Genomic DNA, 24,617 nt, shown 5'->3' with positions numbered 1-24,617 from the left:
TTTCTAGGATAAGAATTACATAGAATATTACTCAATTTAGGCGTATCTTTAGAGACCTGTTCTCATGGGTTGTCTCATGCTGCATGTTGTAGTTCTAAATTACTCTAACCCAGAGTTACCAGTTTTAAGTCAACTTTTTGTTACCAATGTTACAAATTTTTAATCATAACTAATAACTTATGAGCCACTAATCTATAACCAAGACATATAAAAACATATTTATACTTTTGAAACTATTTAGAAACAAAAATGAAATGGCCGCATACATTTGTTTATTTAAACCAAACAAAATTCTTAATTTTTCTAGCTGTAATTTCAAGAGAGGAGCACCTTGTCACCTGATGAATCCAATAATCACAAGCACAGAGATTTTTGTAGAACTTGAGAAGCTGCTGGTCCTTATAAGAGCAGCGTTTATAATCAGCTCCTAGCAGGGCTTCTCTAGCCACACTAGATTCCTAACTACAGGTGCAGGGCCCCAAAGACCAATTAATACTGTTTATTTTATTTTATTTTTTACCAAATTATCCCCAGATAGTCGGAGAGTACTGCTTTTCTCAAAACCCATTCTCTCACATCTCAGGTGTAAACTATCTCTAGTCAGGGTATAAAGCACCTATGAGAATTACCTTTGCTTTTCTAGATTTTCACATAGCTCTAAACACATACACAAAAACACATAAAACAGAAACCAACAGATCCAGACACATTCGACCCTTTCTTGTCCTCTACAAGCAGGCAAGAGAATTAGACGATTTTGGAGGGGGAAGCTTCCGCTTCAACAGAACTCGGTCCCTCTGACCGATCCGGAGATGGCCAGGCGTCCCTGGCTCTCCTTACCTCCCAGGGCGTCCCCCAGGGCCACAGCCTGTGGTCCTCCTAGCACGTCTGCCGACCACAGTCCTCCGGTCCTTACGGCCCAAAAGGACAGCTGCAAATACCGACCGCGCGCGCATTTCAGACCCCATCACCCCATCGTCTACAAACACCAGCATCCATTTCTACCTAGACGACCAAAACCAGAGAAGCACACTTGTTCCTCACTCTGCCAGGTGTAAAACCAAGGCACGAGGTGGGACTCGAACCCACGATCTCGCAACCCGAAAACCAAGACACAAATTTCACTCTGCCAGGTGTAAAACCAAGGCACGAGGTGGGACTCAAACCCACGATCTCGCAACCCGAAAACCAAGACACAAATTTCACTCTGCCAGGTGTAAAACCAAGGCACGAGGTGGGACTCGAACCCACGATCTCGCAACCCGAAAACCAAGACACAAATTTAATAAACTCAGATGGATCCGAACTCAGACTTCGCCATGCTTCAGAAACATAGGACAAGACACAAACAACCCAACACAACAAGCACATGTTCCAATGTTCGTTTCAGAAAACAGACACTCAAAACAGAGACACCGGCCGGCACACACACAAGAGGGGATCTCCATACCTCCAAGTCGGTTCTCGGGTGTGAGGGGTGGTCGCGTTTCCCGGCCAATGCACCAAATGAAAGACCCACAACGTGAGGACTCCCCCACGTTCTGACTCAGGAGAGGCGACACCCCAAAATCACCCACAAGAAACGGTCTTGCTGCAACTGCAAGAGGATTTTTATTCGAGAGCGTTCTCGGGCCCATGGTCATACACCACGCAGGGGTAGAGGACCATGGCGCCCCGAGTAGCTGAGTAAGGGGGTATTTAAAGGAAGAAACCACAACTCAAGGAAGTGGGGAGGGCGTTGTTGGAAAAATACCAAAGATACCAGTTAAGAGTCATAAGGAAGTGTAAAGTCACAAGAGTCACAGAGAATACCTGGTAATTGTTTTGGTTAACTCTCAGTTTCTAAGAGCCCCTAACAATAGCACATTTGCATGGCAGTTTCTGGTGTTGGTCAGGGTGACTTTCTTTGAATGAACACTCTTTGAACTCAGGAAGCAGGTAGGTGGAGGAAGGAATGTCGCTAACAAGGTATGATTAGCATACCTTGGAGCAATGAGTCACAAAGGTTACATTCCCAAGCCTCGACCTAAAGGCCTAGAATTTTGTTACTTCTTCAGTTGGTGTGGGCACCACAGAATTTCAGTAGTCTATTTCCTACCCACTGTTTAGGTCAAGCCTTATTTAAATTATCAGAGATGGCTACTAGAGCTCCAGCCATCACAACTATACTCCTCAAACAGCAGGAAGTTGGAAAGAAAACATTAAGCCGCTTCCTTTCTTACTGATGAAAGAAATACTTTACTAAGTTACTGCTTAGATTTTATTGGTAGATAACTTGTAGTCACCCCTACAACAAGGGAAGATGGGAAATACAATCTCTACTATGAAATTAAAAGGTGATTTATTTTTTACCAAGGAAAAATAGAATACTGGGTAGTGAAAGAAAAATGAATTTCCCAGTCATTCAAAAATCTTAAAAATATTCTTTCTCCTTTTCCATCCCTGGTTCCCCTATCTCCTACTGTTTCTCAAACAGTTATTCAGCATTTCTATATACTCAACTCTTTCTAATTACACAGGGAGGAAGGTATTAAGGAGGTGTATGGCTGTCCTGGTTAGTTTTGTGTCAACTTGACACAAGCTTTAGCCATCAGTTGAGAAAATGCCTTCATAAGATCCAGCTGTGGGGCATTTTCTTAGTGATTGATGGAGGAGGGCTCAGTCCATTGTGGGTGGTGCCATCCCTGGCCTGGTGGTCCTGGGTTCTATAAGAAGGCAAGCTGAACAAGCCATGGGGAGCAAGACAGTAAGCAGCATCCCTCCATGACTTCTTCATCAGCTCCTGCTTCCAGGTGTCTGTTCTGTTGCGTTCCTGCCCTGACTTCCTTAGATGATGAACAGTGAGGTGGAAGTATAAGCCAAATCAACCCTTTCCTCCCCAAGTTGTTTTGGTCATAGTGTTTCATCACAGCAGTAGTAATCCTAACTAAGACAGTGGACCACTACTGAAGAGTATCTAGGGACACATAGACTTGATCAGAGGGCATCTATCTGGGTGGGAAGCCAGGTGACTCAATCTTACTTCCTTGGAAACTTGTGGGCCCTTGGCCCTCCTGGAATTTTCTGATGGTTTGATATAAGAGTCCTTATCTGTGGAATTCTCTTAGCAGGTTAGCCTTTCTCAGGATTACTTATTGTAGTACTCAATTTCCATTGCTAACTTGGCTGAATTAGGGACCTCAATCTCCCCAGCATTAGTGAGGCTTACATTTGGTCATGTCTATCTTCCCAGAGAGGATTAACTGAGGTCCTGCCTTGAATGTGCACAGCACCATGCATGAACTGGGGTCTTGGACTAAATGAAATGGGAAAACCATCTTAAGTGATGCCACCATTCAGATCTCTGCTTCCTGACTTCCGGTACATTCGGGTCTCTGCTTCCTGACTTCCGGGGCATTCATCTCTTTGCTTTCTGGTCTTTGGTGGAATACAACCAGGTGCCTCACACTATCACTGTGCTTCCCCTGCCATGATGGCTCCACCCCTCAGACCCTGAGTTGAAGTAAACCGCCTCTCCCTTAGGTTGCTTCTTGCAGGTATTTGTCCACTGCAGAAATCAAAGTGACTATGATTTTAAGTAAATTCCTAAAAGTTCTGCTTTTTTAAAAAAAAGAGGAGCTGGAGAGATGACTCAGTGGTTAAGAGCACTGACTGCTCTTCTAGAGGTCCTGAGTACAAATCCTAGCAACCACATGGTGGCTCACAACCATCTGTATTTGGATCAGATGCCCTCTTCTGGTGTGTCTGAAGAGCTACAGTGTACTTACATATAATAAATAAATAAATCTTTAACCGGGCGTGGTGGCGCACGCCTTTAATCCCAGCACTTGGGAGGCAGAGGCAGGCGGATTTCTGAGTTTATTTTACAGTTTTGCATTTATTCATCTTTTACTGTGGAGTAAAGATTATTTCTGATATGAGAAGACCTAAGAGACATTGCATTGTACCAGATGACCTTTGCTTTATCAATACTTGTGCATTTCTTGAGACTTGATGTTACCCGCTTCATGTATAACTAAAACCTGTGAGTCTAATTTGACAGCGTGACCCCTGCAGAAGTTCAGAGAGAAACCTTACTAACTTACACTTTGCTTCTGAGTTCTTAACTGATTTTTCTATGTACTTGCTGGAAGCACAGCCTAAATATTTTATCAATACCGCAATCAATATATCAAACAATAAATGTTTTGTATACTTCCTAAGTCAGCTCCTGTCCTAGAAGTTCCAGTTACCCAGACTTAAAACAATGTCGTAATTCTTCCCTTCTTCTTCACTTAGCCTACATTTTAATTTCAAGTTCCATGAATGTTCAACTGTGGCTCATGGCCACTATGTACCACAAGATCACATAGAATGAGCCCAACACATTCGTAGTTGATGGTTTCCTATGACGCTGTCAAAAAGCTAAACACCCTGCAAGAGCCGCTCCATCCACCTCTTTTATTATTTTGCTTTCAAATCAGTTTCTCTTGCTTTCTGTCTTGACCACTGCCCCCTGTGTGGTGGTTTGAGTCAGAATGGCCCCATAGGCTCTTATACTTGAATGCTTGGTCATCAGGGAATGACACTGCTTGAGAAAGAATAAAGAGGTGTGGCCTTGTTGGAGTAGGTGTGGCTTTGTTGAGGAAGTGTGTCACAGGAGGCGGGCTTTGAGATTTCAAGGACCCAACCTAGGCCTTGGGGCTCTTTCTCTTCCTGCTGCCTTTGGAACTAGGTATAAAACTCTCAGCTACTTCTCCAGTACCATGCCTGCCTGGATGCTGCCATGCTTCCTGCCATGATGGTAATGGACTAATGGACTAAACTTCTGAAACTGTAAGCCAGTCACAATTAAAAAAAAAAAAGTAATAAGAGTTTCCATGGTGTCTCTTCACAGCAGTGGAACACTAAGACACCTTCCAAGATGATAGGTTTTTTGTTTTGTTTTGTTTTGTTTTGTTTTGTTTTGTTTTGTTTTTATAGTACATGAGCACTTACATTTTCTATTAGGGAGATACAACAAAGAAGATATATCATCAAATGTAGTGAAATAAGAAATGACAAGATGGACAGAAGCAGAAGCAGATTTAAGAGATGCAAATGTCAACTGTTTCAAACTGTATTCATCAATGAACTTGTTGCCTGAAAGCAAATTAAGAATAAATGCTTTATTCTGCCTTACAGTTTGGGAGAGGAAAACCCATTATGGTCAAGAAGGGAGGGCAGCTAGAGGTGGATGGCAGTGGGTGTGAAGAGTCCCTGTGGGCAGAGAAACAGAGAGAGGTGGGCGCTGGAGCTGAGCCAGCTTTCTGGTTCACCCCCCCTTTATTTAGTCTAGACCCCAAGCCATTAAACAGTGCACCCCCATTTCAGACAGGCCTTCCCTCCTTAACTAATCCCCTCTGGAGATCACTTTTGGACAAACCAAAGTGTTTCTTCTCAGAGTTTATTAATACAATTGATTCATAGTTAAAACTGACCATCACACAAACTCCAGAAAGAACAGTGTCTCCCCCACGTATTCAGAAGTGGTTCACACTCCAGCCTTTGAAAGTGCCACGAGAGAAGAGGAGAGACCTTGACGGCCTTAGCTAGATTTATGTGCTTTTCAGGTTTTGATCTTTTTTTCTCGCAGGAACAGTTTCAACATGTGGGAGACACCGTTGGTCAGCTGGAACAAAAACAAACAAAACAAAACAAAACAAAACAAGACGATTCTGCTGCTGTGACACAGTGCTCTTTCTTGCTTTTTTGTGCCTCCCTCCTCAAGTTCAAATGCTGCTTCATTCACCTCCCAGGGAAGGACAGGAGCTGGCTCTGCAGAGCATCTAAACTCCAGCATGCAGGGTCTGCTCAGCAGTGTGGACTTTCAGGCAAGCATTGAGTCATACTCTGCATCTTAGGGAAGGGAAGCCAACTTTCTTTCGGTTGCATTCCTAGGGGCCTCAGGCTAGGTAAATAGAGCTATCAGCAACAGCTCTAAACCATTCTCTCCCAGCTTGGGGCCTCTGCAGCTGGCTGTGAGGTCCAGGGGGTAGAATGAGCTAAAACTTGGCCTGCAAATGAGCCAGGAATGTCTCTGCTAAACTCCTTAGGGGTCTCCAGAGAAGGTCAGGTAGATTGAATAGACATCTCAAGGATTCTTGGACAGAATTCCTCCCACCCACCCCCAGATGTTATGCACTCTGCACCAAGGAATTTTGTGATAGAAAAGTGCTGGGCTCAGTTTCAGAAGCCCTGAGGTCTAACTGGCTCTCACAGTGTCCAACTGTGTGACATTAAACTCCATCATGTCCATCCTCCTCACCCCACACTAACCCCATACCACCCCTACCACACTCCCACCCTCCTCCACCTCACTCCCACCCTTCTTCACCTACACCCCCACCTCTCTCACCCTCCTCTACCTCGCCGCCCCCACTTGCTATTCTTGTAACTGTAGAATCTGAGTTTTGAACATTATACCCTCACACTCTAGGAAGGAAAACTGAACTGTTCTCTGAGACCAGGTTACAAAAGATTGTGGTTTTCTTTTTCTTTTTTAGTTGTTATAATTTTGTTCTGTTTATTTTTTTTTTCAAGACAGGGTTTTCTGTGTAATAGCCCTGGCTATCCTGGAACTTGCTCTATAGACCAGGCTGGCCTCAAACTCCCAGTGATCTATCTGCCTGCCTCTGCCTCCCAAGTGCTGAGATTAAAGTGCCACCACTGTCCAACAAACGTATGTTTTTCAAGAACAGGAGTCAGATTTACAATAATCTGCTCGTCCGACAAGTGCTCCTGTGTCTTCATCCGCTACAGACCTGGGTCCTGCTCCATGCTCCGGAGCATGCTGTGGTGACCTCCGCACCACCTGTCTTAACGTCTTTGATTTAAGAATTTATGTTTTATTTCCTCTCTTAGTTATGGAAATGGTATGATTTTGCAAAATCACAGTTTGTCCTTCTGCATGGGATATATGCATATCTCTGACCACTGAAAGTTTAGAGAATACAAAAGAAGTATCTGTCATAAGATTCATCTTGTCAAAATAATAATAATAATAATTAATAATAATAAAAGCCAGGCGTGGTGGTACATGCCTTTAATCCCAGCACTCGGGAGGCAGAGGCAGGCGGATTTCTGAGTTCGAGGCCAGCCTGGTCTACAAAGTGAGTTCCAGGACAGCCAGGGCTACACAGAGAAACCCTGTCTCGAAAAACCAAAAAAAAAAAAAAAAAAGACTCATCTTGTTGGGCTTAGCACGAGTTGGGTTTTTGTATGTAGGGTTTGTTTGTTTGATTGATTGATTGATTGATTGATTGATTGATTGATTGATTTTGTTTTTGAGAAGTCCATTGTCTGAGATGCTAGCCCAGGAAACCTGTATTCAGCACCGAATCTTCAGTCTCTCCCTCATCCTGTCTGCATGGGTGGACACCGGGCCTGTTCACAGGTTTACTCCTAGAATTGGCGTAAATGGGTCCACAGACATCAAGTCTTCAGACTCAAATGCTCAAAAGTCTTCTTGGCTCCATCAGCCCAGACTCCAGGGAAGAAGGCACATAAATCAGCTACCACTCTTGATGGAGAAGGGAAGCTCCCCGCAAGAGCAGACGGAGGCAGTGCCGTCCTCACAATTCCTAGGATCGTGGAATCCAGTCGATGTTATCTCAAAGACCATCCCACTAGAGCTTGGGAGAGGATGGGGGCAGGGAGAAATGACAGGCACAGTACAGTTAGTGATCGTATGTGTACATCTACTGGTATTCCATCTGAGAACAAGCATTCACTGTGAAATCACAACGAGACACCAATATCTGGAAGAATTATAGACAGTTTAGGAAAGTGAAACTTTGACACATTTTAGCAGAAAAGTCAGAAGAAAATTTGTCATGAGGTTAAAAAATCAACAACTATTTAGCAACTATTAACTCTTGTTTAGCTTTAGTAGAGGAACAGTGAGCATGATCCCAATAAATTCTATCATCTAAGCATTTCTACACCCCAAGCTAACTTAGCCATTTTATAATGCAATATGGGGTTTTACTATAAAAAAAAATAAGAGTCTGTTGATCTGGTTAATTTGGCATGTGATTTTCTTTTCTTCCTTTTTATTTTTTTGCAATTTTTTGTAATAAAGTTTAAAATAAAAAAATAGGGGTTTTGTTTCTCTGTGTTTGATTTAGGTTTGAACATTAATGAATTTTTATTCTCTGAGAGAATTCTGACTTAAAGTAAGGTGAATCTGTTGCATACTGAATAAGAATAAATAAATGGTCCTTTGAAATGTGTTTTCTGGGAAATAGACAACTAAAAAAACCGTTGTGGTCAAAAATAGAGTTACCTGTATTTGGAAAGAAAATACACACAGGTTAATTTAATTAATGTCTTGTCCTATAAAGAAATCTGAGGGGAGGGACCCGGCCCCTCTGCTGCTCTGCACACTCAGAATAAAAGCAGCTGGGAGACATTGTTCATGCTGGCTGGGACATGTGCAGAATGATGGCCGGTGAGGATGCTCTGATTCCGGGAGCATGTGTGGGAACAGCTTCTACCTGACAACAAGGATGCCCTGATCCTGAGACTGCAGAGCCTGGTGCTCATGTCCTGACTGGAGACTGGGTACCACTTCCTTTATGTACCTGCCATGGAAATTCTCGGTCTTATTGATACCAATGTGCTATGATGACACGATGCAGTATTGAGAAGCGTGAGAAAATAATTCACACGGAGAACATTGAGAGAAGTTGGTTAGATTGACAGAGTCATAAACAGAATATATGTACAAGTTTGTCTTTGTCCAGTCACTTCATAGTTGCTAGTTCACTGTTGTTGCTGTTGCTGCTGGTGGTGGTGGAGATGGTGGTGATGGTGGTGGAGATGGTGGTGGTGGTGATGGTGGTGGAGATGGTGGTGGTGGTGATGGTGGTGGAAATGGTGGTAATACTTTACTATCCAGATAGTTAAGAGCTTATCTTCCACAGATTATTTGATTGACCTCCCAACAATTCTAACAAGGTTTCTTAAGTATTACCTTTATCTTTAGAAAGTCTTATCTCAGGTCTGTGTAGATGAATTAGTCAAAGCTAGGCCTCAGGTTTTCTCAGGCCAGAATTCTAAATGCCAAGCTAAGAAGGTAAGTTATCACATGGGATGTGGGGTCCCTAGAGCTCACTGTTGGTCAACCTCGGTTTCCTGAGTGCCCAGGCAGCACCCCTGATGTGCAAGTCTTCATGTGCGCTGAAGAGCAGAAATGTGATTCTGCCAAGGTCACCTTCATTTGGAAAGAGCAGCAAGTCTTAATTCCCAGGACCATGACCAGGCCAAGAGTCAGGCACCACTGGTTAAGAAATCTTTCTCCCAGTCTTACCAGTTAGGGAATTCCATCAAATAGGCTGCTTGGGATGAAAACACCAGTGTTTGGGAGCTAGTGGGAATGGAACAGCGAGGTGCTACGTTTACCTTCATGAGTTCTATGCTCCATAAACACAGAGGCATGAAGACTCAAGAAGCATGAGTGGTCCAGGGCACAGATGCTGAGAGATGAAGCAACAGCATCCTTTAACCTGCACGCATGCCTTCGGGGGTCCCACCTGATCCTCCCCTTCTTCACCTCCTTTTCCCCTGCAGTGAGCAGACCATGAGTGGGGGAATCTTGTTCACCTGAGCTCAAACTTATGACTCAGAACCCCAAATTCCCTATGTAAATGGCACCCAGAGTCCAAGTGGCTCCTCCCTCGAGTCGGTGCTCCAAAGAAGTCCCCTCCCCCACTGTGCAGAGCTCTAGGCCTAAGAGCCCTAGGCCTAAGAGCTGACCATAGATTGGGAGTGGATGCGCAGAACTTAGCCGTGGGTCCTGGAGTATCCACTCATGCTTCTGATTCCCCTCAGTGGGGATTCTGAGGTAAGCAGAGAAGGACTACAGCACATCTGGGAACCTCTTCCATACTCTCGCTTCGGGCTTGCTAATGCTAGATAGACATAAACAAAAACCCAAGAGGACTGCCAGAGGTGAGCTAGGCCCACACAGAGCCCCGTACTCCACCCTAAGCACAGACAGGAGAGTCCTACATAGCCTGCTCTGCCTTCTCTCTGGAAATACCCTTTTCCAGACACTCCAAACCATATTTCCTTGCTATAATCCCCACTTCACTTTGTCAAAGGACTTTCACTGGTGTCTAGTCTTTGCAAAAATTAGATATTCAGTGAACCCTGACCACTAGTGACAGTATCTCAGGTCTCCATTTCAGAAACTCCACACTTCAGTGGTCCTTGAATAGCGTGTCTAAGTAGTTGTCTCTTTCCTCTGCCTTCCGCAGAAAATCAAGTTCATGGCTGCTGTGTGCACCCGGGCGCTGTGGTACCATTTTGCTTATTTCAGTCGGATGCAGTCCACCTCCTCGGTGGCAGGTATTCCCGTGGTCCTGAGGTCGAGGTCAGCGCTGGCCTTGCTCCCGCTGGGAGAGGCCCTCCACTGAAGTCGCAGGATCCTCTTGAGGTACTTACTGGTGTTATTCCTGACAGTCACAAAGCAGAGCGTATTGATCATGCTGTTGCTCATGGCGATGCACTCCACCACGTAGAAGGCGGTGAGGTAGTGCTTCTCCTTCACGAACACGGAGGGGAAGAAGTCACGCACGATAGTGAAGCCGTAGAAGGGAGCCCAGCACAGCACATAGGCAGAGAGGACACACACGAGCCCCAGCACCGTCCTGCGGCGGCAGCGCAGCCTCCTGCGGATCTGCTCTGTCTGGAAGCCTGGCACCGCCTTGAACCAGAGCTCCCGGGACACCCTGGCATAGCACAAGGTCATGGCGACTACAGGGCCCACGAACTCGAGGCCGAAAACCAAAAGGAAATAGGACCTGTAGTAGAACTGCTGATCCACCGGCCAGATCTGACCACAGAAGATCTTCTCCTGTCTCTCCACGATGACCAGCACGGTCTCAGTGGTGAAGTAGGCGGCTGGAATGGCGATGAGGATGGACACTGACCACACCAGGAAGATCAGGCCGGCGGCTGTTTGACACTTCATCCGCGGTCTCAGAGGGTGCACAATGGCCAGATACCTGGGTAAGAACAGAAGAGGAGTCAACCGGGAAGGAATCTGCCTGTGAGAATTTCCCTCTGGGAACACTATGCAGCAATATGGACTGTTACCTGAGGGTGATGGCCAGCCAGGGCTCTGCACCAAACCTCAGCTCCACCTTTAACTCCTCCCATCTCACCTTTCTCATCTGCCCACGTATTTAGATGGCTTAAGGATTACATGCGATAATGAATACCATATTCCTAGCTAAGTTTTAAATCTGACAAAGACTGGGAGGAAAACGGTGGAAATTCCTTTTAAATGTGGTAATTATACTTCTCATAGGTCTCTGGCCAGGCACCGGTCCATCATATCTCCTGAAGCCTGCAAAGCTCAAAGTTAAGTATCCCTGACAGTTCCACCTTGAACAGTCGATGGGAAAAGGCGTCCTTTCCAACCCGTGCGTGGGCCAAAGGTTTGTTTTCATTCCCCGTTTCAGCAAGCGTTGTTCTGCATGCAGAGAGGAAGAATATATTTACCTCATTTTCCACCTGGAAAGATAACAGGCTGTTAAGAGATGAGGAACTTTCTCAAGGTTGTATGCCACAAGACTCTTGACAGAAAGCATTTAGACCCTATCTCACAGGGCTGATATGAAAATCAATTAGTGTGCACGGGGATTTTTTTTTTTTAAACCACAAAGCATCAGGCAATGTCAGATGCCGCTTTTGTTCTTTCCCAGAGAACCCACAGTGTTACCACAGTGGTCCAGGAAGCAGAGAGCACTTTGTGGAGTGTGAGTCACCCTCGTGGTATGATGGCGCCCTTCTCAACGTGCACACACACTTGTGCAGAGAGTTCCAGCTTCCGGAAAGGCTTTGCACAGCTGGCAGGGTTGAGAGAAGGACGGGGTGAAGTGGAAAGGACTGGCCAGCCCTGGAGACAAATGCTTGTGTGTCCAGAGCTGATCCCAACAGAGTGGGTGGCAATGTGACAGGGCCCTGAAGGAAAGCCAGGCTGGCTCTGTTCCCTTGGTAAATACCCCCTTGAAGTCATCTTTCTTGGGATTTTGATCTGAAGAAAGATCCCTTCTTGTGTTTTTCTGATTTAATTTCACATACAATCACCCACACTGGGGGAACCTGGAGGGCCACTGGGGTGAGACCCTGTTCTCCAGAAGTTTAAAGAAGCTGGATAGGGCATGTTTACCCTCTGGACACCCCAGATGGCCACCAGCATATATCCCTGGAACTCCAGGTAACTCCTTAGTGCTGAAAAACTGGGACAGGGTTATGTGCATGGCTGGCATCACACATGCATGGGCCCTTTATAGCAGCCATGACGCTGGCTGGAGCATAACCCAGTGAACCAGTCTAGCATGCAGAGGTTCTGGGTTCATATCACATCAACACACACACACACTCAGAGAGAGAGACCCATTGAGTTGTGACTAAAATACTCTGACAAAAGCAACCTAAGAAAGGAAGGGCTTATCCTGCCTCACAGTTGGTGACAGTCATGTTTTTGAAGTGGCATGGCAGGAAAGACAAGGCAGTAGGCACTTGAAGCAGCCATCCGATCCACAGCCAGTAGAGTGATGAATGCCGGTGCTTAGATTGCATTAGTCATGTTATACAGGCCAAGATCCTCACCCAAGCAATGACTGCACCCACACTTGATAATGACCACCACTGAGACACGAACCAACAGGCAGAAAACTGTTCCAGAGATTTCCATCAGCCTTCACTCTAGGACTCTTCATTAGTAAGAAGTTTACAAGTGCAAGCCAATGCTTTCATTTAGGTAATCTCAACCTTCCTGAAAGACTAAGATGGCAAGGATGCCCATTGGATGGAGAGGCAAATGCTGCCTCCATTTCCAGCAGGAACGGGCATGGTCCCTTCACCTGACCTTTCCTGACTTCCGGTTCCTGACCGTCACCAAATCTTAGCAACCCTTCTCTTTGCCACAGTCTTGTTTACTACCTATGCTGTCCCTTGAAGCAGTCAGGGCATTGGCAGCCCCTCTTCTCTCTCTATGAACATGGCTGCACTTGCTCTGTGTCTATCTACTCAAAGCCAAGAGTTCCCAGAGAACAATGGATAAAGGCTCCCCGACAAAGGAATAGCTTTGCAGTGGATGTATGATAACCGAGGGCTAGGTGGCTCCACGCCAGTCCCTGCCTAAGGTATACCATGACAATGGTTGTAGCAGCTTCTAGGCTGCTCAGAGCATGGATAGCAAACCCCAGCTGATAAACTCATCAGGGGTGTCTGTGCTTTCAGAGCCTGGGCGACAGGATTCAACACCATTGGACACAGACCCTGGCTGTTTTCCTCCGCACCCTAGGCCAGAGAAGAGGAGTCTCCCAGCAGTTTGCAAGCAGCAGACCAGGCTACATACACCTGTTTCCACATCAAAGAGAGGCCGGAGAGGCCCTGTCCCAGGGCTGGGGTGGAGGTGAGACCTTCCTGCAGCGTTTTGCTGACTTCCTTAGGTAGCCCTCCTCTGGTGAATTTTTATATTTTCTGAAATATGACCCCAGCCTTTTTGAACACTGTTCGGAAGATCCCGTCCCTGATTCACATGCTTCTCCAAGGTTCTGCAGTGGCCGGAAGCATTCTCACCTCCTGGCTTCCTCAAACACTAGACCCACCTCTGAGAAAACCTCTCCTCCCTTTTGTTGATCATGTTCATTAGATTCTCTCTCCTCTGAGCTGCCTCCTTTACCCACTACACTGGCCTTCGCCAAACCTCACTGAGAAGGTTACCCTTGCTTACTGTTTAACCATCTCACAATTAGTTCCTTGTCTGGAGATCTCATCTATGCCTTTTCTCATTTTGCTCTCAGTGAGTTTAGGGCACCTAGTTTTAACAACTAGTAACACTTTACCCTGTCAATGGTTTGATAGTGGGTGAACAGAAACACTCACTGTTAGAAAGACCACAATCGTTTTTGGGAAAGAGGACGGAGATGCATTTACTTAACTTGAGCCTTCAGTGGTTTGCAGTGCTAAGCAATTGAAGGCTGGGAATGCAGTAGAGGGGTAGGGCAGGTTAGAGCTGAGCGTGGCAGGTGTGGCCCAGCAGGTATGCTGCCTTGGACAAGACATTTCACTTCGGTCCTCTGCTTGCAAAGAATATGTATCAGCTGTTTCATCAAGAATCCAGAGTTATGTTCAAGAGGAGCCTTTCGTTTACAGCCTTGCTTCCTTTCCTTAAGCCACAAAGCCTTCTCTCTGTTCCTGGAATGCGTCAGGCTTGTGCCTGCCTCCAGGCTTTTGTGCTTGTACATCCCTTTATCCAAGACACTTTCTCCCAGTCCTCACGCTGTGAACCCTCTGCTTCACTCCTGGTGTCCCCCAAATGTCTTCTCAGAGACACCTCTCCTGAGCTGCCTAGCTCTCCTACTCGGGCATTTCTGGTGTTTCTACTGGTGCGTTTGTGTTTTGTATTTCTCACTTCTGAAATTACCTTCAGTGGTTCTTTTCCTGAAAGAGGGCTTTCTCCATCCCTTTGCTAGAGCTTCCTCAAGAGGTAGCTGTTTTATCTTGCTTGCCACCGTATCCCCAGCCTTCAGAATAGTACCTGACACTGAGTAGTCACTCTGCGTAGACACTCTTTTTGAAAGAATGTACGTATACTTCAGTGACTGAAAGGGAGGATGGATCTGACAGGGGCAGCTGGGCAGAGCGAAGAGACGTTGAAACCAGAGGGCCAAAAGTAGAGGAGGCTGGGACTACACAGCCAAGTAAACCTTTGCAGGGACAAGAGTGACAACTCTTAACCCACTGGAAACACCCCAGTTTATTCAGATTTGCTGTCACTCATGGTCTTTTAATGTAAGAGCCATGATAGCCACTCCTTATTCAGTACTTACTCTGACCTCTCGTTGTTCTGAACAGGCACGAAAGCACATGCCTGTGACCCAAGCACTCAGACTCATGGGGCAGGACCGTGGGTTCAAAGCCCTCCTGAGCTTTTCAATGAGACCCAGTCTCAAAATATCAAGATAGAGAAAGAAATACCTTATATTGTAGGTATGTCTGCATTCTACTGCAAAGCAACCCAGGACACTAGATTCTCTTATTGCCCATGACAAAAAGAGGGCAGATAACCCAGAGGTGGCCCCACAGTAAGTGGAGGGCATCAAGAGATTCCAATCAAGTACACACTAACTATTCCTGCAGAAATTTCACTAAACAAAGGCATTTTAACAACAACGTATATATTTTGTTATACATTGGGTAAAAATTTAGTTGCCCCAAGCTAAGAAAAATCAAACCTGATAAGTCATTGGGTTTTGAACAGCACCCAAGACAAAAAAAATGAATGACCCCTGGGCCACAAAACTGTAGGTGATAGCAACACAGTTAAATAAAAACCATTCTGAGCAAAGATTAATAAATATCAGTTTAAACAACAGAAACTTACTGTGCTGGGTCAGTTAGTCACCTAAGACTGAGGAAGGTCTGGGCCAGTAGCTGGGTCTTTTCTCCCACATCTGTGTGCAGATTTCCAACCAGAAGCCCCACTCTGAGCACCAATAGCTCTTCCCAGGGCAAAGCATGACCTGATCCATCTCTCTCAGTGTCTCGTTTGCTCCTTGCACAGAGACACACACACACACCGTGTTTCAAAGCAGCTGAGTCTGGTGTGAAAGTGGAATGTGCACTTGATCTGTATTGAGGCTATTGGATCTGTGTTGTGGCTGATCAATATCTGTGTTAATCATACCCCAGTATTCCTTGGCTTATCCTGGCTTCTTTCTCCCACAGTTGTTGGCCCCCCTCAGTGGTGAATAAATCTCATGCAGGGACAGGACAGACTCCCATTGATCCCACTTCCAGTAGCCAAGAGCATCTTCCGAGTAAAGCTCTGTCCGTCAGGAATGTGAAAGTCCAGGAAAGGAGCCCACATATTTTGTCCTGTTCCACAAGGCAGCATTTCCATTTTCAGAGGAGGTCAGAGAGCAGCAAAGCTGCCGGAGGCTGCCCTGGGCAGCTCTGAAAGTCACTTGGTAAGCAGATACCTTGGCTGACTGTACCCTCCACTAGGCTGATTTATGTTCCTTGACTATGTGGCTCAGTGCTCCAGGGTCAGCGACTTATATTGAGGACCCCAACATACCTGCTGTGGTGCCAGACCAAGATCCAGCCAGCTGCTGACTCTCAGACATCCTTCTCTGGGGAAAGGAGGCAGGAGCTCTGCTCCTCAGTGGTTGTAAAGCCAGGCTCTTTGGTGTCCCTTTCCTTCGAAGCTGACCTTTCTCAGGCCATCCTACCCCCAGCTGTATTCCAGCAAACTTGCTGTGACTTTGAGCCCAAGTCAGACACCCCAGGGCCCTGAGGCCATGGAACAAGGAGAGCCTGTGCTTTAGGCTCCCTGGATGATGAGAATGGCAAATTGTTCATGTCAAGGAACAGGGGAAGCCTGACTAGTCCCTCAGGGAAGCTGTTCATAGACCATAACAAGGTGCTCTGTAACTAGAGTCAAAAGCACAAAGAGGCTTGCAAAGATTCCCTAAAATCATGGTGATCCTGGCCCATTAGCACCAGTGTATGCAAACCGAAACATCTAGAAATAAGAAAGGCACGCAGACTTGGTGTGCCAGGGCTGGCTGGTATCCATGGGAGGCCTCCCCTTTTGGAGGAGTAGATGGGGGTGGGGTGGGGGGAGGACTAGGAGAAAAGGAGGGAGGAGAAACTGTGGTCAAGTCGGAAAGTTAATTACTTTAAAAAAGAAAGACATGCAGAGGTTTCTCTCCCAGTCTCTCTCCCCATCACTAGAGCAGATCTTGTACTGTAGCATGATGTATGTGGGGTGAGGTGGGATTAAGACACCATTAACAAAAGCCAGCAAATACATGCTCTCTTTCTGCCCCACCTTTTTGTTCAAACCAACTCCTTCAATTTCATTTAAGAAAGTTAGTATTGGGAGAAGGTCTAGACGACTTAGGATATTCCCTCCAGATTCTCACAGTCCTGCAAGAAGTAACTCCTTATAACTTAGTCTTACCCCTCAACACTTCCTCCTACCTGTCTAAGTCGAGATCGGGCACATCTAGGAGAACATCCACAGAGAGTGATCAAAGACTTCCCTATTGCCTAACTTCAGGCTTCAGCTGCCTCCAGACCTGACTACCACTAGATGTCCAGCTTTTGAGTCCCCATGGTTCCCATTTGTGGGTAATACAGTCACATGTCATCAGCACGCAACTATAGGAAACGGAGAGGCGAGGCCAACACCCCCTTCTCTCTGTTCGTCTGTGTGGTACTCACCTGTCAATGGCAATGGCCAGTAGGGCGTTAGTGGAGACGTAAAGGGAGACGGTACGCAAGTAGTTGACAGAGGCGCACAGGACATGGCCATGCTCCCAGGAGAGCTGGCGCACCACATAGTAGTCCATCTCAAAGGGGCAGCACACGATGGCCACAAGGAAGTCTGAAATGGCCAGGTTGGCGATAAGCAGGTTGGTGAGGTTGCGGAGCTTTTTATAGCGGGCCAGGGCAGTGATAAAGATGAAGTTGCCGATGCCACACACTAGCATGATACCCACCAAAGCCATGCCAATGACAATCTTGGCAGCAAAGAAAGTCCGAGAATTGGTCACATCTTCCTCTTCATCCAGGGGCATGTCATAGTCCCCGTAGCTGAACGTGAATGGTAACGAGCCGGTTTGGGCTTCATGGCCATCGAGTGCAGAAAAGAAGTCGGTGAAGGTGTCTGTGGTATTCTCACCCAGAGCCCCGACAGTGGTCTCCATCTAGGCAGGTGCACACCCCTGGAGCAGTCCCACTGGCATCCGCAAGGTTGACGGCTCCTCTCTGCAAGCACTTGGCTCTCCCTCGGTGAGTCAGATCTTCCCAGCCAGCATCTGCGGGGCCCGGTATCTGAGTTCCATTTTCAACCTTCGAAAGACATACACACAATTGGCTACATGTTGGAGGGAACTTTGGATGAGTTTAAAATCATCCTGAAACCTATGCAGACCCATTAGCCACCTGCTCACGGCACATACAGATAATGGAGTGGAAGAAAGGGCCAGTGAGAGAACCCAGGAGAATGCAAACCACATATCCACTCAGCCGGGGGAAGGCTGGAGGGCCGTGAAGACAGGCTCCAGCTCCATTTATTTCCACTCCAATGGAAACCAAAAAGCTATGCTCTTCCTCAAGCTGCGAGGGTGAGACGGTGGAACGCAGAGGAGGCCTGTCCCAAACCCCAATCCCTGTCTGAACACCTGAACTTTGTCCTTGTGGACAGCCCCATTCTGAGGTAAACAATAGCTGCTTCCCATAGCTGGAAAGAAAGGACTCGTCTTGGGGCTCACCATAGCACAACTGCAAATTCACAGAGCCCTGAACACAGAGAACCGAACCTGGAGCCTCCGTTTACAGAGCCCTCCTACTGGAGGGCTTCTGCAAGCTTCCCGTGCCCCTGTCAAAAACCTGCTGTGGCTCTATAAGCTTGGCACACTACGTGCCAAGGCTCGTCCTAGTCGAAGGGCACAGTCACAAGCTGTCACTTAACCCAGAGGGCTAGAAGGGAAACCTGAGAGCAAAACCCCTTGGTGAGAGGTGTGTCCTCGGGTTAACAGCTTAAACACGCAGGGTTTTAACATCCTCCAGGCAGATCGATACTGTCTGTAAAGATCAGAGCTGTTGGAGAGAGAGGCAGTGAGTGCTATGCCCCAGAACCACACAAGTCAGTGCTCAGGCCTCCAGGCCAGCTGCAAGGAAGGGACGGAATCCTGGACTAAAGACCAGCATCCCGCAGGGCAGGGATGGGGAGAGAGGGTCTGTCGGTAGTGAATCTCCCTCCTGACTTTTTCCTTACACCTCTCCCAAGGCATCAGACCAGGGAACTGGATATGGGAGAAGATCGGGGTCTGGAGAACACCCTAAATGTCAGAAGGAAATAAAATTGCTCAACCTGAGATCCTGGAAAAGGGGGGAAGTAAGTTGCCCCCAAGATTCGCCCCAAAAGCTTGCTGCCCAGTGATAAGGGGGCAGGGCTGAAGTCCCTCTGCACCCCAGGACGTTCATCCCACCTGAGCCCTCTCACAGTTCTTCCTTAGGCTTTGCCCTTCTCTCCTGGTCAGCTCAGCGCCCCCCCCCCCCCAGCTCTGCTCCCATTAGATAAGAGGCAGAAGGCAGAGCTGAGAGGTCAGCAGACCCTGCCCGGAGCCCAGGCACATCCCTTCTGAGGGGTACCTCTATAAGCATGCTGCTAGCTCGGCTCAAAGTTAGGATTTAAAGAAACGGTCCAGAATCGCCTAGGAGAGAGAGACGGTTGGAGGACTTGCCCCCTGGTCTTTCCTGGAACTGTTCTCGCCCTGGGGACCCTATGTCCTCTGCTGCTGGGGCTGCAGTCCCCAAGGACCCTCTTCATTCACCTAAGGCTGTGAGGGGGCAGTCTAGGCTCCGTCCACCCTCTACACGTGGTTCTCAGAGCGTCTCCGGGGCTGTCGGTACCTGCGGACCAGAGCGAGGATCTCAGATGCTCCTGCGGAGCTCTGCAGCAAGGGCTAGGAGCCCCTCTGTCTTCTGAGGGTCTTTCCGTGCTCGAGTGGCAGCTGGCCTCCTACTACTTCGGCGGACGGACACACTGAGCTAAGGCCAGTCAGCCCCGCCCACAGCACGCTGTCTCCGCCCCGCCCCGGTGTTCCCGCCCATATTCAGTGATCTCCCTCCCGCGGCTGCTGTCTTTCCACTTTCCTCTCCCTTCTGTTCCCATCTTTCACTCTCTATCCCTCACTCTGGGGACAGGTCCCTAAGTCGAGTGGAACTGAGGCTGCTGAAGTGTCAGGATGCAGAATGTGTGGCTCCGTGTGTCGCCTGAGCACCAACTCTAAGGCGACCCCTGCATGGCGTGACCAGGCTGTGCCTGTCTTGAGCACCTGGCACCTCGAGTTCACTGGCCCATTGCCGCCCGAGTGGGCGGACTGGTCACGGGAGCTTGGCGCCTTCAAAGGACAGAGAATCCCTTCCCCTGCTGTTCTCCCTGGCTGGGAGCGCTCAGACCTCACCCCTGGGCTTATCTCTGCAGCCCTCAGCTGAGAGCATTGTCTGCTGCCTGGCCTCTGTGGTAAGCTCTTAGGGCTTTCTGGAGAGTGGATGCAGGAAGGAAGCCTCTATGCCATGTCTGCTCAGCAGCATGACCAGGTTTCCAAGTGTTAAATAGGAATCACCATGCAGCCAGCAATCCCATCTAAAATACACGACTGGAAAAAAAAAATAATTGAAAGCGGGAATTTAGGTATGTGTACACCGATCCCCACAGCAGCTCTAGTCACTGTCATCAAAGGGCAGAAACAACACTATGTCAATCAACTGATACAAAGAAAACAAAGGAGTGTGTGCATATCTGCCTTCAATGTGTGTGAACTGTAACAGGTATAACTCTCGTGTGCAATGGCAGAAGTGTAAAATGGTGTGGCAGCTGTGGGAAATAGTACAACAATGCTTCCTCAAAAAAAAAAAAAAAAAAAAAAAGTCTTTCCCTACCACCCAGCATCTCCACTCCTGGTAATTCCTTAAAATCAAATAAATACAGGGTCTCAAAAAATCAAATAAATACAGGGTCTCAAAGAGATGTTTGCAAATTCTGTAACCAACACTGGACAAAACCAGCTTGTCAAAGTAAGGGTGAGTTTAAGAAAGGATGCGATCAAAGCACAAGAAAATCAAAAAGAGGGAAGACCAATGGGTGGATACTTCATTCCTCCTTAGGAATTAGGGATTAGGATTAGGGAACAAAATACCCATGAAAGGAGTTACAGAGACAAAGTTTGGAGCTAAAACGAAAGGATGGACCATCCAGAGACTACCCCACTGGGGGATCCATCCCATAATCAGCCACCAAACCCAGACACTATTGCATATGCCAGAAAGATTTTGCTGAAAGGACCCTGATATAGCTGTCTCGTGTGAGGTTATGCTGGTGCCTGGCAAACACAGAAGTAGATGCTCACAGTCATCTATAAAATGGAACACAGGGCCCCCAGTGGAGAAGCTAGAGAAAGTACCCAAGGAGCTGAAGGGGTCTGCAATTCTATAGGTAGAACAACAATATGAACTAACCAGTACCCCCGGAGCTCGTGTCTCAGCTGCATATGTATCAGAAGATGGCCTAGTCGGGCCATCACTGGGAAGAGAGACCCCTAGAAATGCAAACTTTATATGCCCCAGTACAGGGGAACACCAGGGCCAAGAAGCAGGAGTGAGTGGGTAGGGGAGCAGGGCGGGGGAAGGGTATAGGAACTTTTGAGATAGCATTTGAAATGTATATAAAGAAAATATCTAATAAAAAATAAATTAAAAAAGAAAGAAAAAATAAAACAAATAGCACTGAAAAAGAAAAAGAAAGAGAAAAAGAAAAAGGAAGGATGCAATCCATCATAGCAGGGCCGGTGTGGCCAGCGGAGTGTGGGGCGGCCATTGAGCGGCATCTGCAGTTAGAAAGCAGACAGAGATAAACACTAGTGCCCAGCTAGTTTCTCCTGGTCATTCCTCGGAGTCCTCAGCCTGTGGAATGGTGGTGCTTACATTCAGGACTAGTCTTCTCTCCTCAGTTAAATCTTCCTAAAAACATTCTCATTGGCATGCCCAGAAGTTTGTCTCTTAGATAATTCTAAATTCCATCGGGATAACAGCAAGAGTGAGTAACCAGCAGAAGACCACCCAACTTGATGCCCAATTATATCACTTTAAAATCTCAATACTCCATGCTTGGTTCTCAAAGGTTCATGGCTGCCAGGCGGTGGTGGTGCACGCCTTTAATCCCAGCACTCGGGAGGCAGAGGCAGGTGGATTTCTGAGTTTGAGGCCAGCCTGGTCTACAGAGTGAGTTCCAGGACAGCCAGGACTACACAGAGAAACCCTGTCTCGAAAAACCAAAAGGGGGGGAAAAAAAAAAAGGAAAGGTTCATGGCCATCTCATAAATCAAAATGTATTCACCACAACTTCAGAAGTCCTCATAGTCTCTAACAGTCTCTTCTAAGACTTGAGCAATCCCTTTAGTGTGAGCTCCTGTTTTTGTTGTTTAAGTTGTATAGTTCTAATTGACAACGGCAGAGGGTAAACATATCCATTCCCAAAGGGGGACAGTAAAGAATGATAAAGCAATACTGAAACTCGGCAGAGCAAACACCAAACTGGATCCCCATACCTGGCGTCGGGGACTTGGTGTGTCACCATGTGGCTGCCAATGGGCAGAGGCAGCTGGGATGGCTATTCTTGGTTGTCAACTTGGCTATACCAGGGATTAACAAAAAACCCAAGTCTCTGGACACAACTGTGAGGGGCTTTTAGTTAATTGGATCGTTTGAGCTAGGAAGACCCACCTTGAATCCAGATCACTTGAGGTGGGAGGACTCACCCCACTCCTGTTATCACACGATCTGTATTAGTCATGGTTCTCTGGAGGAATAAAACGAATAGAACGGCTCTCTTTCCATATAAACACATTAATGTATACATCATATAAATATATATCATACACACATAGACGTATATGAGGGGTGTATAGGAGTGTTTTCTAGGCTGTGGTCCAGCTAATCCAATAATGTCTGTCTATGGACAGAAGACCGATACAGAAGACAGGGAAGGAGACTTTGCTCTTGCTTCTTCACCCTTGCTCTGGGTTTCCTGGCATTGCAGCATACTTCTTTATGATTCTGGCTTACACTGAAGACTCGAGACATCCAGCCTTCTGGACTGTCCTATTGCCTCAAAAAGGTGTGGCCCAGATTTAGGGTGGGTTTTCTGACCTCAAATGGTCATATTTAAGGAGGGTCTTCCTAGCTCAAGCGACCCAATTAGCTAAAAGCCCTGACTTAGGTTTTCAGTTAATTTTATAAGTATTCAAATTGACAGCCAGTAATCCTGCTCCTCTAGTCCTTCCATCTGTAGCATGTGTAGCCTCTCCTGGCCTATCTAGTTCCATTTCATTCCAAAGCTTTCCTCAGTGATGTTTCATGGTCCCGGTACCTCAGACATCCTGGGGTCTCTATCATATCTTGAACTTTCCGTTCATAGCTTCACACAGTGGCCTCTCAGAAGATCCAATACAGCTGCATGTTGCCTGGGCCTCAGTGGTTTCTGAGGCTTGAATGGAAGCCCCCATGACCCTGTGGTTCTTTAATTTTGCATGCCTGTAAAACCAGCCCCAAGGAGATGACATAGCCAAGTTCTGCTGTCAGTTCCAGATGTAGTGTGACCGCCTAGTATAGCTGCTACAGTGGGTTCTGTGCACATTAGCTGCCGATCCTGGAAAGGCACTTCCTGAGACAGCTGGTAGTTGTTTCCAAACTGGGAATCTTTGGTGGCCTTTTCAGTTCAGGCTCTCTTCTTTTAAATGAATTAACATCTTCCCATGTTTGAGGCCTTGAAGGGTGGGGTCTTGTCCTTGAGGCAATCCCTATTATCCAAGCATAAAGTACAGAACTATCCTAATTCCTTTAACAATTACAGAAACTTTAACTGCACCTCTTTGTCTGTAACTTTAATCTCTGTGCTCTCTCTCTCTCTCTCTCTCTCTCTCTCTGTCTCTCTGTCTCTCTCTCTCACACACACAAACACACACACACACACACACACAAACTATAGTTCTGAACAAATTATGTTAGGGGTAACCAGGTCATAGCCCAAATGCTATGTTGTCTTCAAAATTCTGCTGCCAAAGAAATCAGCTCATTGTTTATGAATTTAGCCTCACTCAAGTTCCCAGGGTATGGATAAAATGTAATGTGAGTGTTCTATAGCCCCACTCCTCAGAATCTCCTTGCTCTCCACTGTTCACATTTCTGTTAGGAAGCTAGGCTTCCAAACTCCCCCCAGAATAACCAAGTAAACCATTTACATTGCTCTAAAGCTTCTCTAGCTCACGGGTTCAAAGTCTCAAAAATTCTTCTCACAAACCATTTCAAATGGTCCACAAAGCACAGGATCCAATAGCAACACCTCCCACTTCTCAGTGTCACTTTTCAACCCAAGTGCCCGTGGCTGGAAGAATGAAGAACAAAATGTGGTATAGACAGACACACAGAGAGATGCACAATGGAATAGTATTCATCTTTAAAAAGGCAGGGAAGTCTGCCATATGCTTAGCATGGATGTGAGCTTACATCCATTAGCACACTATACTAAGTAAAATAAGCCAGACCCCAAAAGATAAACACTATAGGATTCCATTGACATGAGCTACCAAGAGTCAAACTCACAGCGGGAGAAGTAGAGGGGTAGAGACAGAAACCTGGAGAAGTGGGGAGTCAGGGTACATTATGGCTGGAAATTAAATGCCTGCCCTCCCCCAAAAAACCTGGAAAAAGCTAGTCAGCAGTCTGTGTTGCTATGGAAAAAAAAGTGTGGTCTTTAAGAGGTGTGGCCTGCTTATAAGAAGGTAGGTTATTGGGGGTGTGCTTGAGGTAGATTTGAGGACCCCACCCCTTTTCCCTCTGTTTCCTAGCTGTCATGAATGAGCAGCTCCTTGCAACCCAAGCTCCCTGCCATCATAATCCCCCCTGACCACATGTCCAAAACCAGAGTAGTCAGCTGATATCTGGCTGAAGCTTGTGAAATTGTGAACCATGACAAATTTTTCCTCTTTAAAGTTAATTTTCTC

At 46.8% G+C, this 24,617-nt stretch overlaps 1 protein-coding gene across 1 annotated transcript; it reads right to left on the bottom strand.

Moving 5' to 3' along the window:
* Nucleotides 1–9,677: 9,677 nt before the first annotated feature.
* On the bottom strand, nt 9,678–19,573 carry Prokr1 (prokineticin receptor 1). Its single transcript, XM_021165718.3, has 3 exons — nt 19,468–19,573; nt 17,272–17,901; nt 9,678–11,030 (listed from the first exon to the last, which is right to left on the bottom strand). The coding sequence occupies exons 2-3, from the start codon at nt 17,754–17,756 to the stop codon at nt 10,334–10,336; spliced, it is 1,182 nt and encodes a 393-aa protein (XP_021021377.2). The 5' UTR covers nt 17,757–17,901; nt 19,468–19,573; the 3' UTR covers nt 9,678–10,333.
* Nucleotides 19,574–24,617: the final 5,044 nt, after the last annotated feature.

Source organism: Mus caroli, unplaced genomic scaffold (assembly GCF_978045245.1).
Source record: "Mus caroli unplaced genomic scaffold, Mus_caroli_1 scaffold_7, whole genome shotgun sequence".
Lineage (NCBI taxonomy): Eukaryota > Metazoa > Chordata > Mammalia > Rodentia > Muridae > Mus > Mus caroli.
This window is presented reverse-complemented; position numbering and strand designations above follow the sequence as displayed.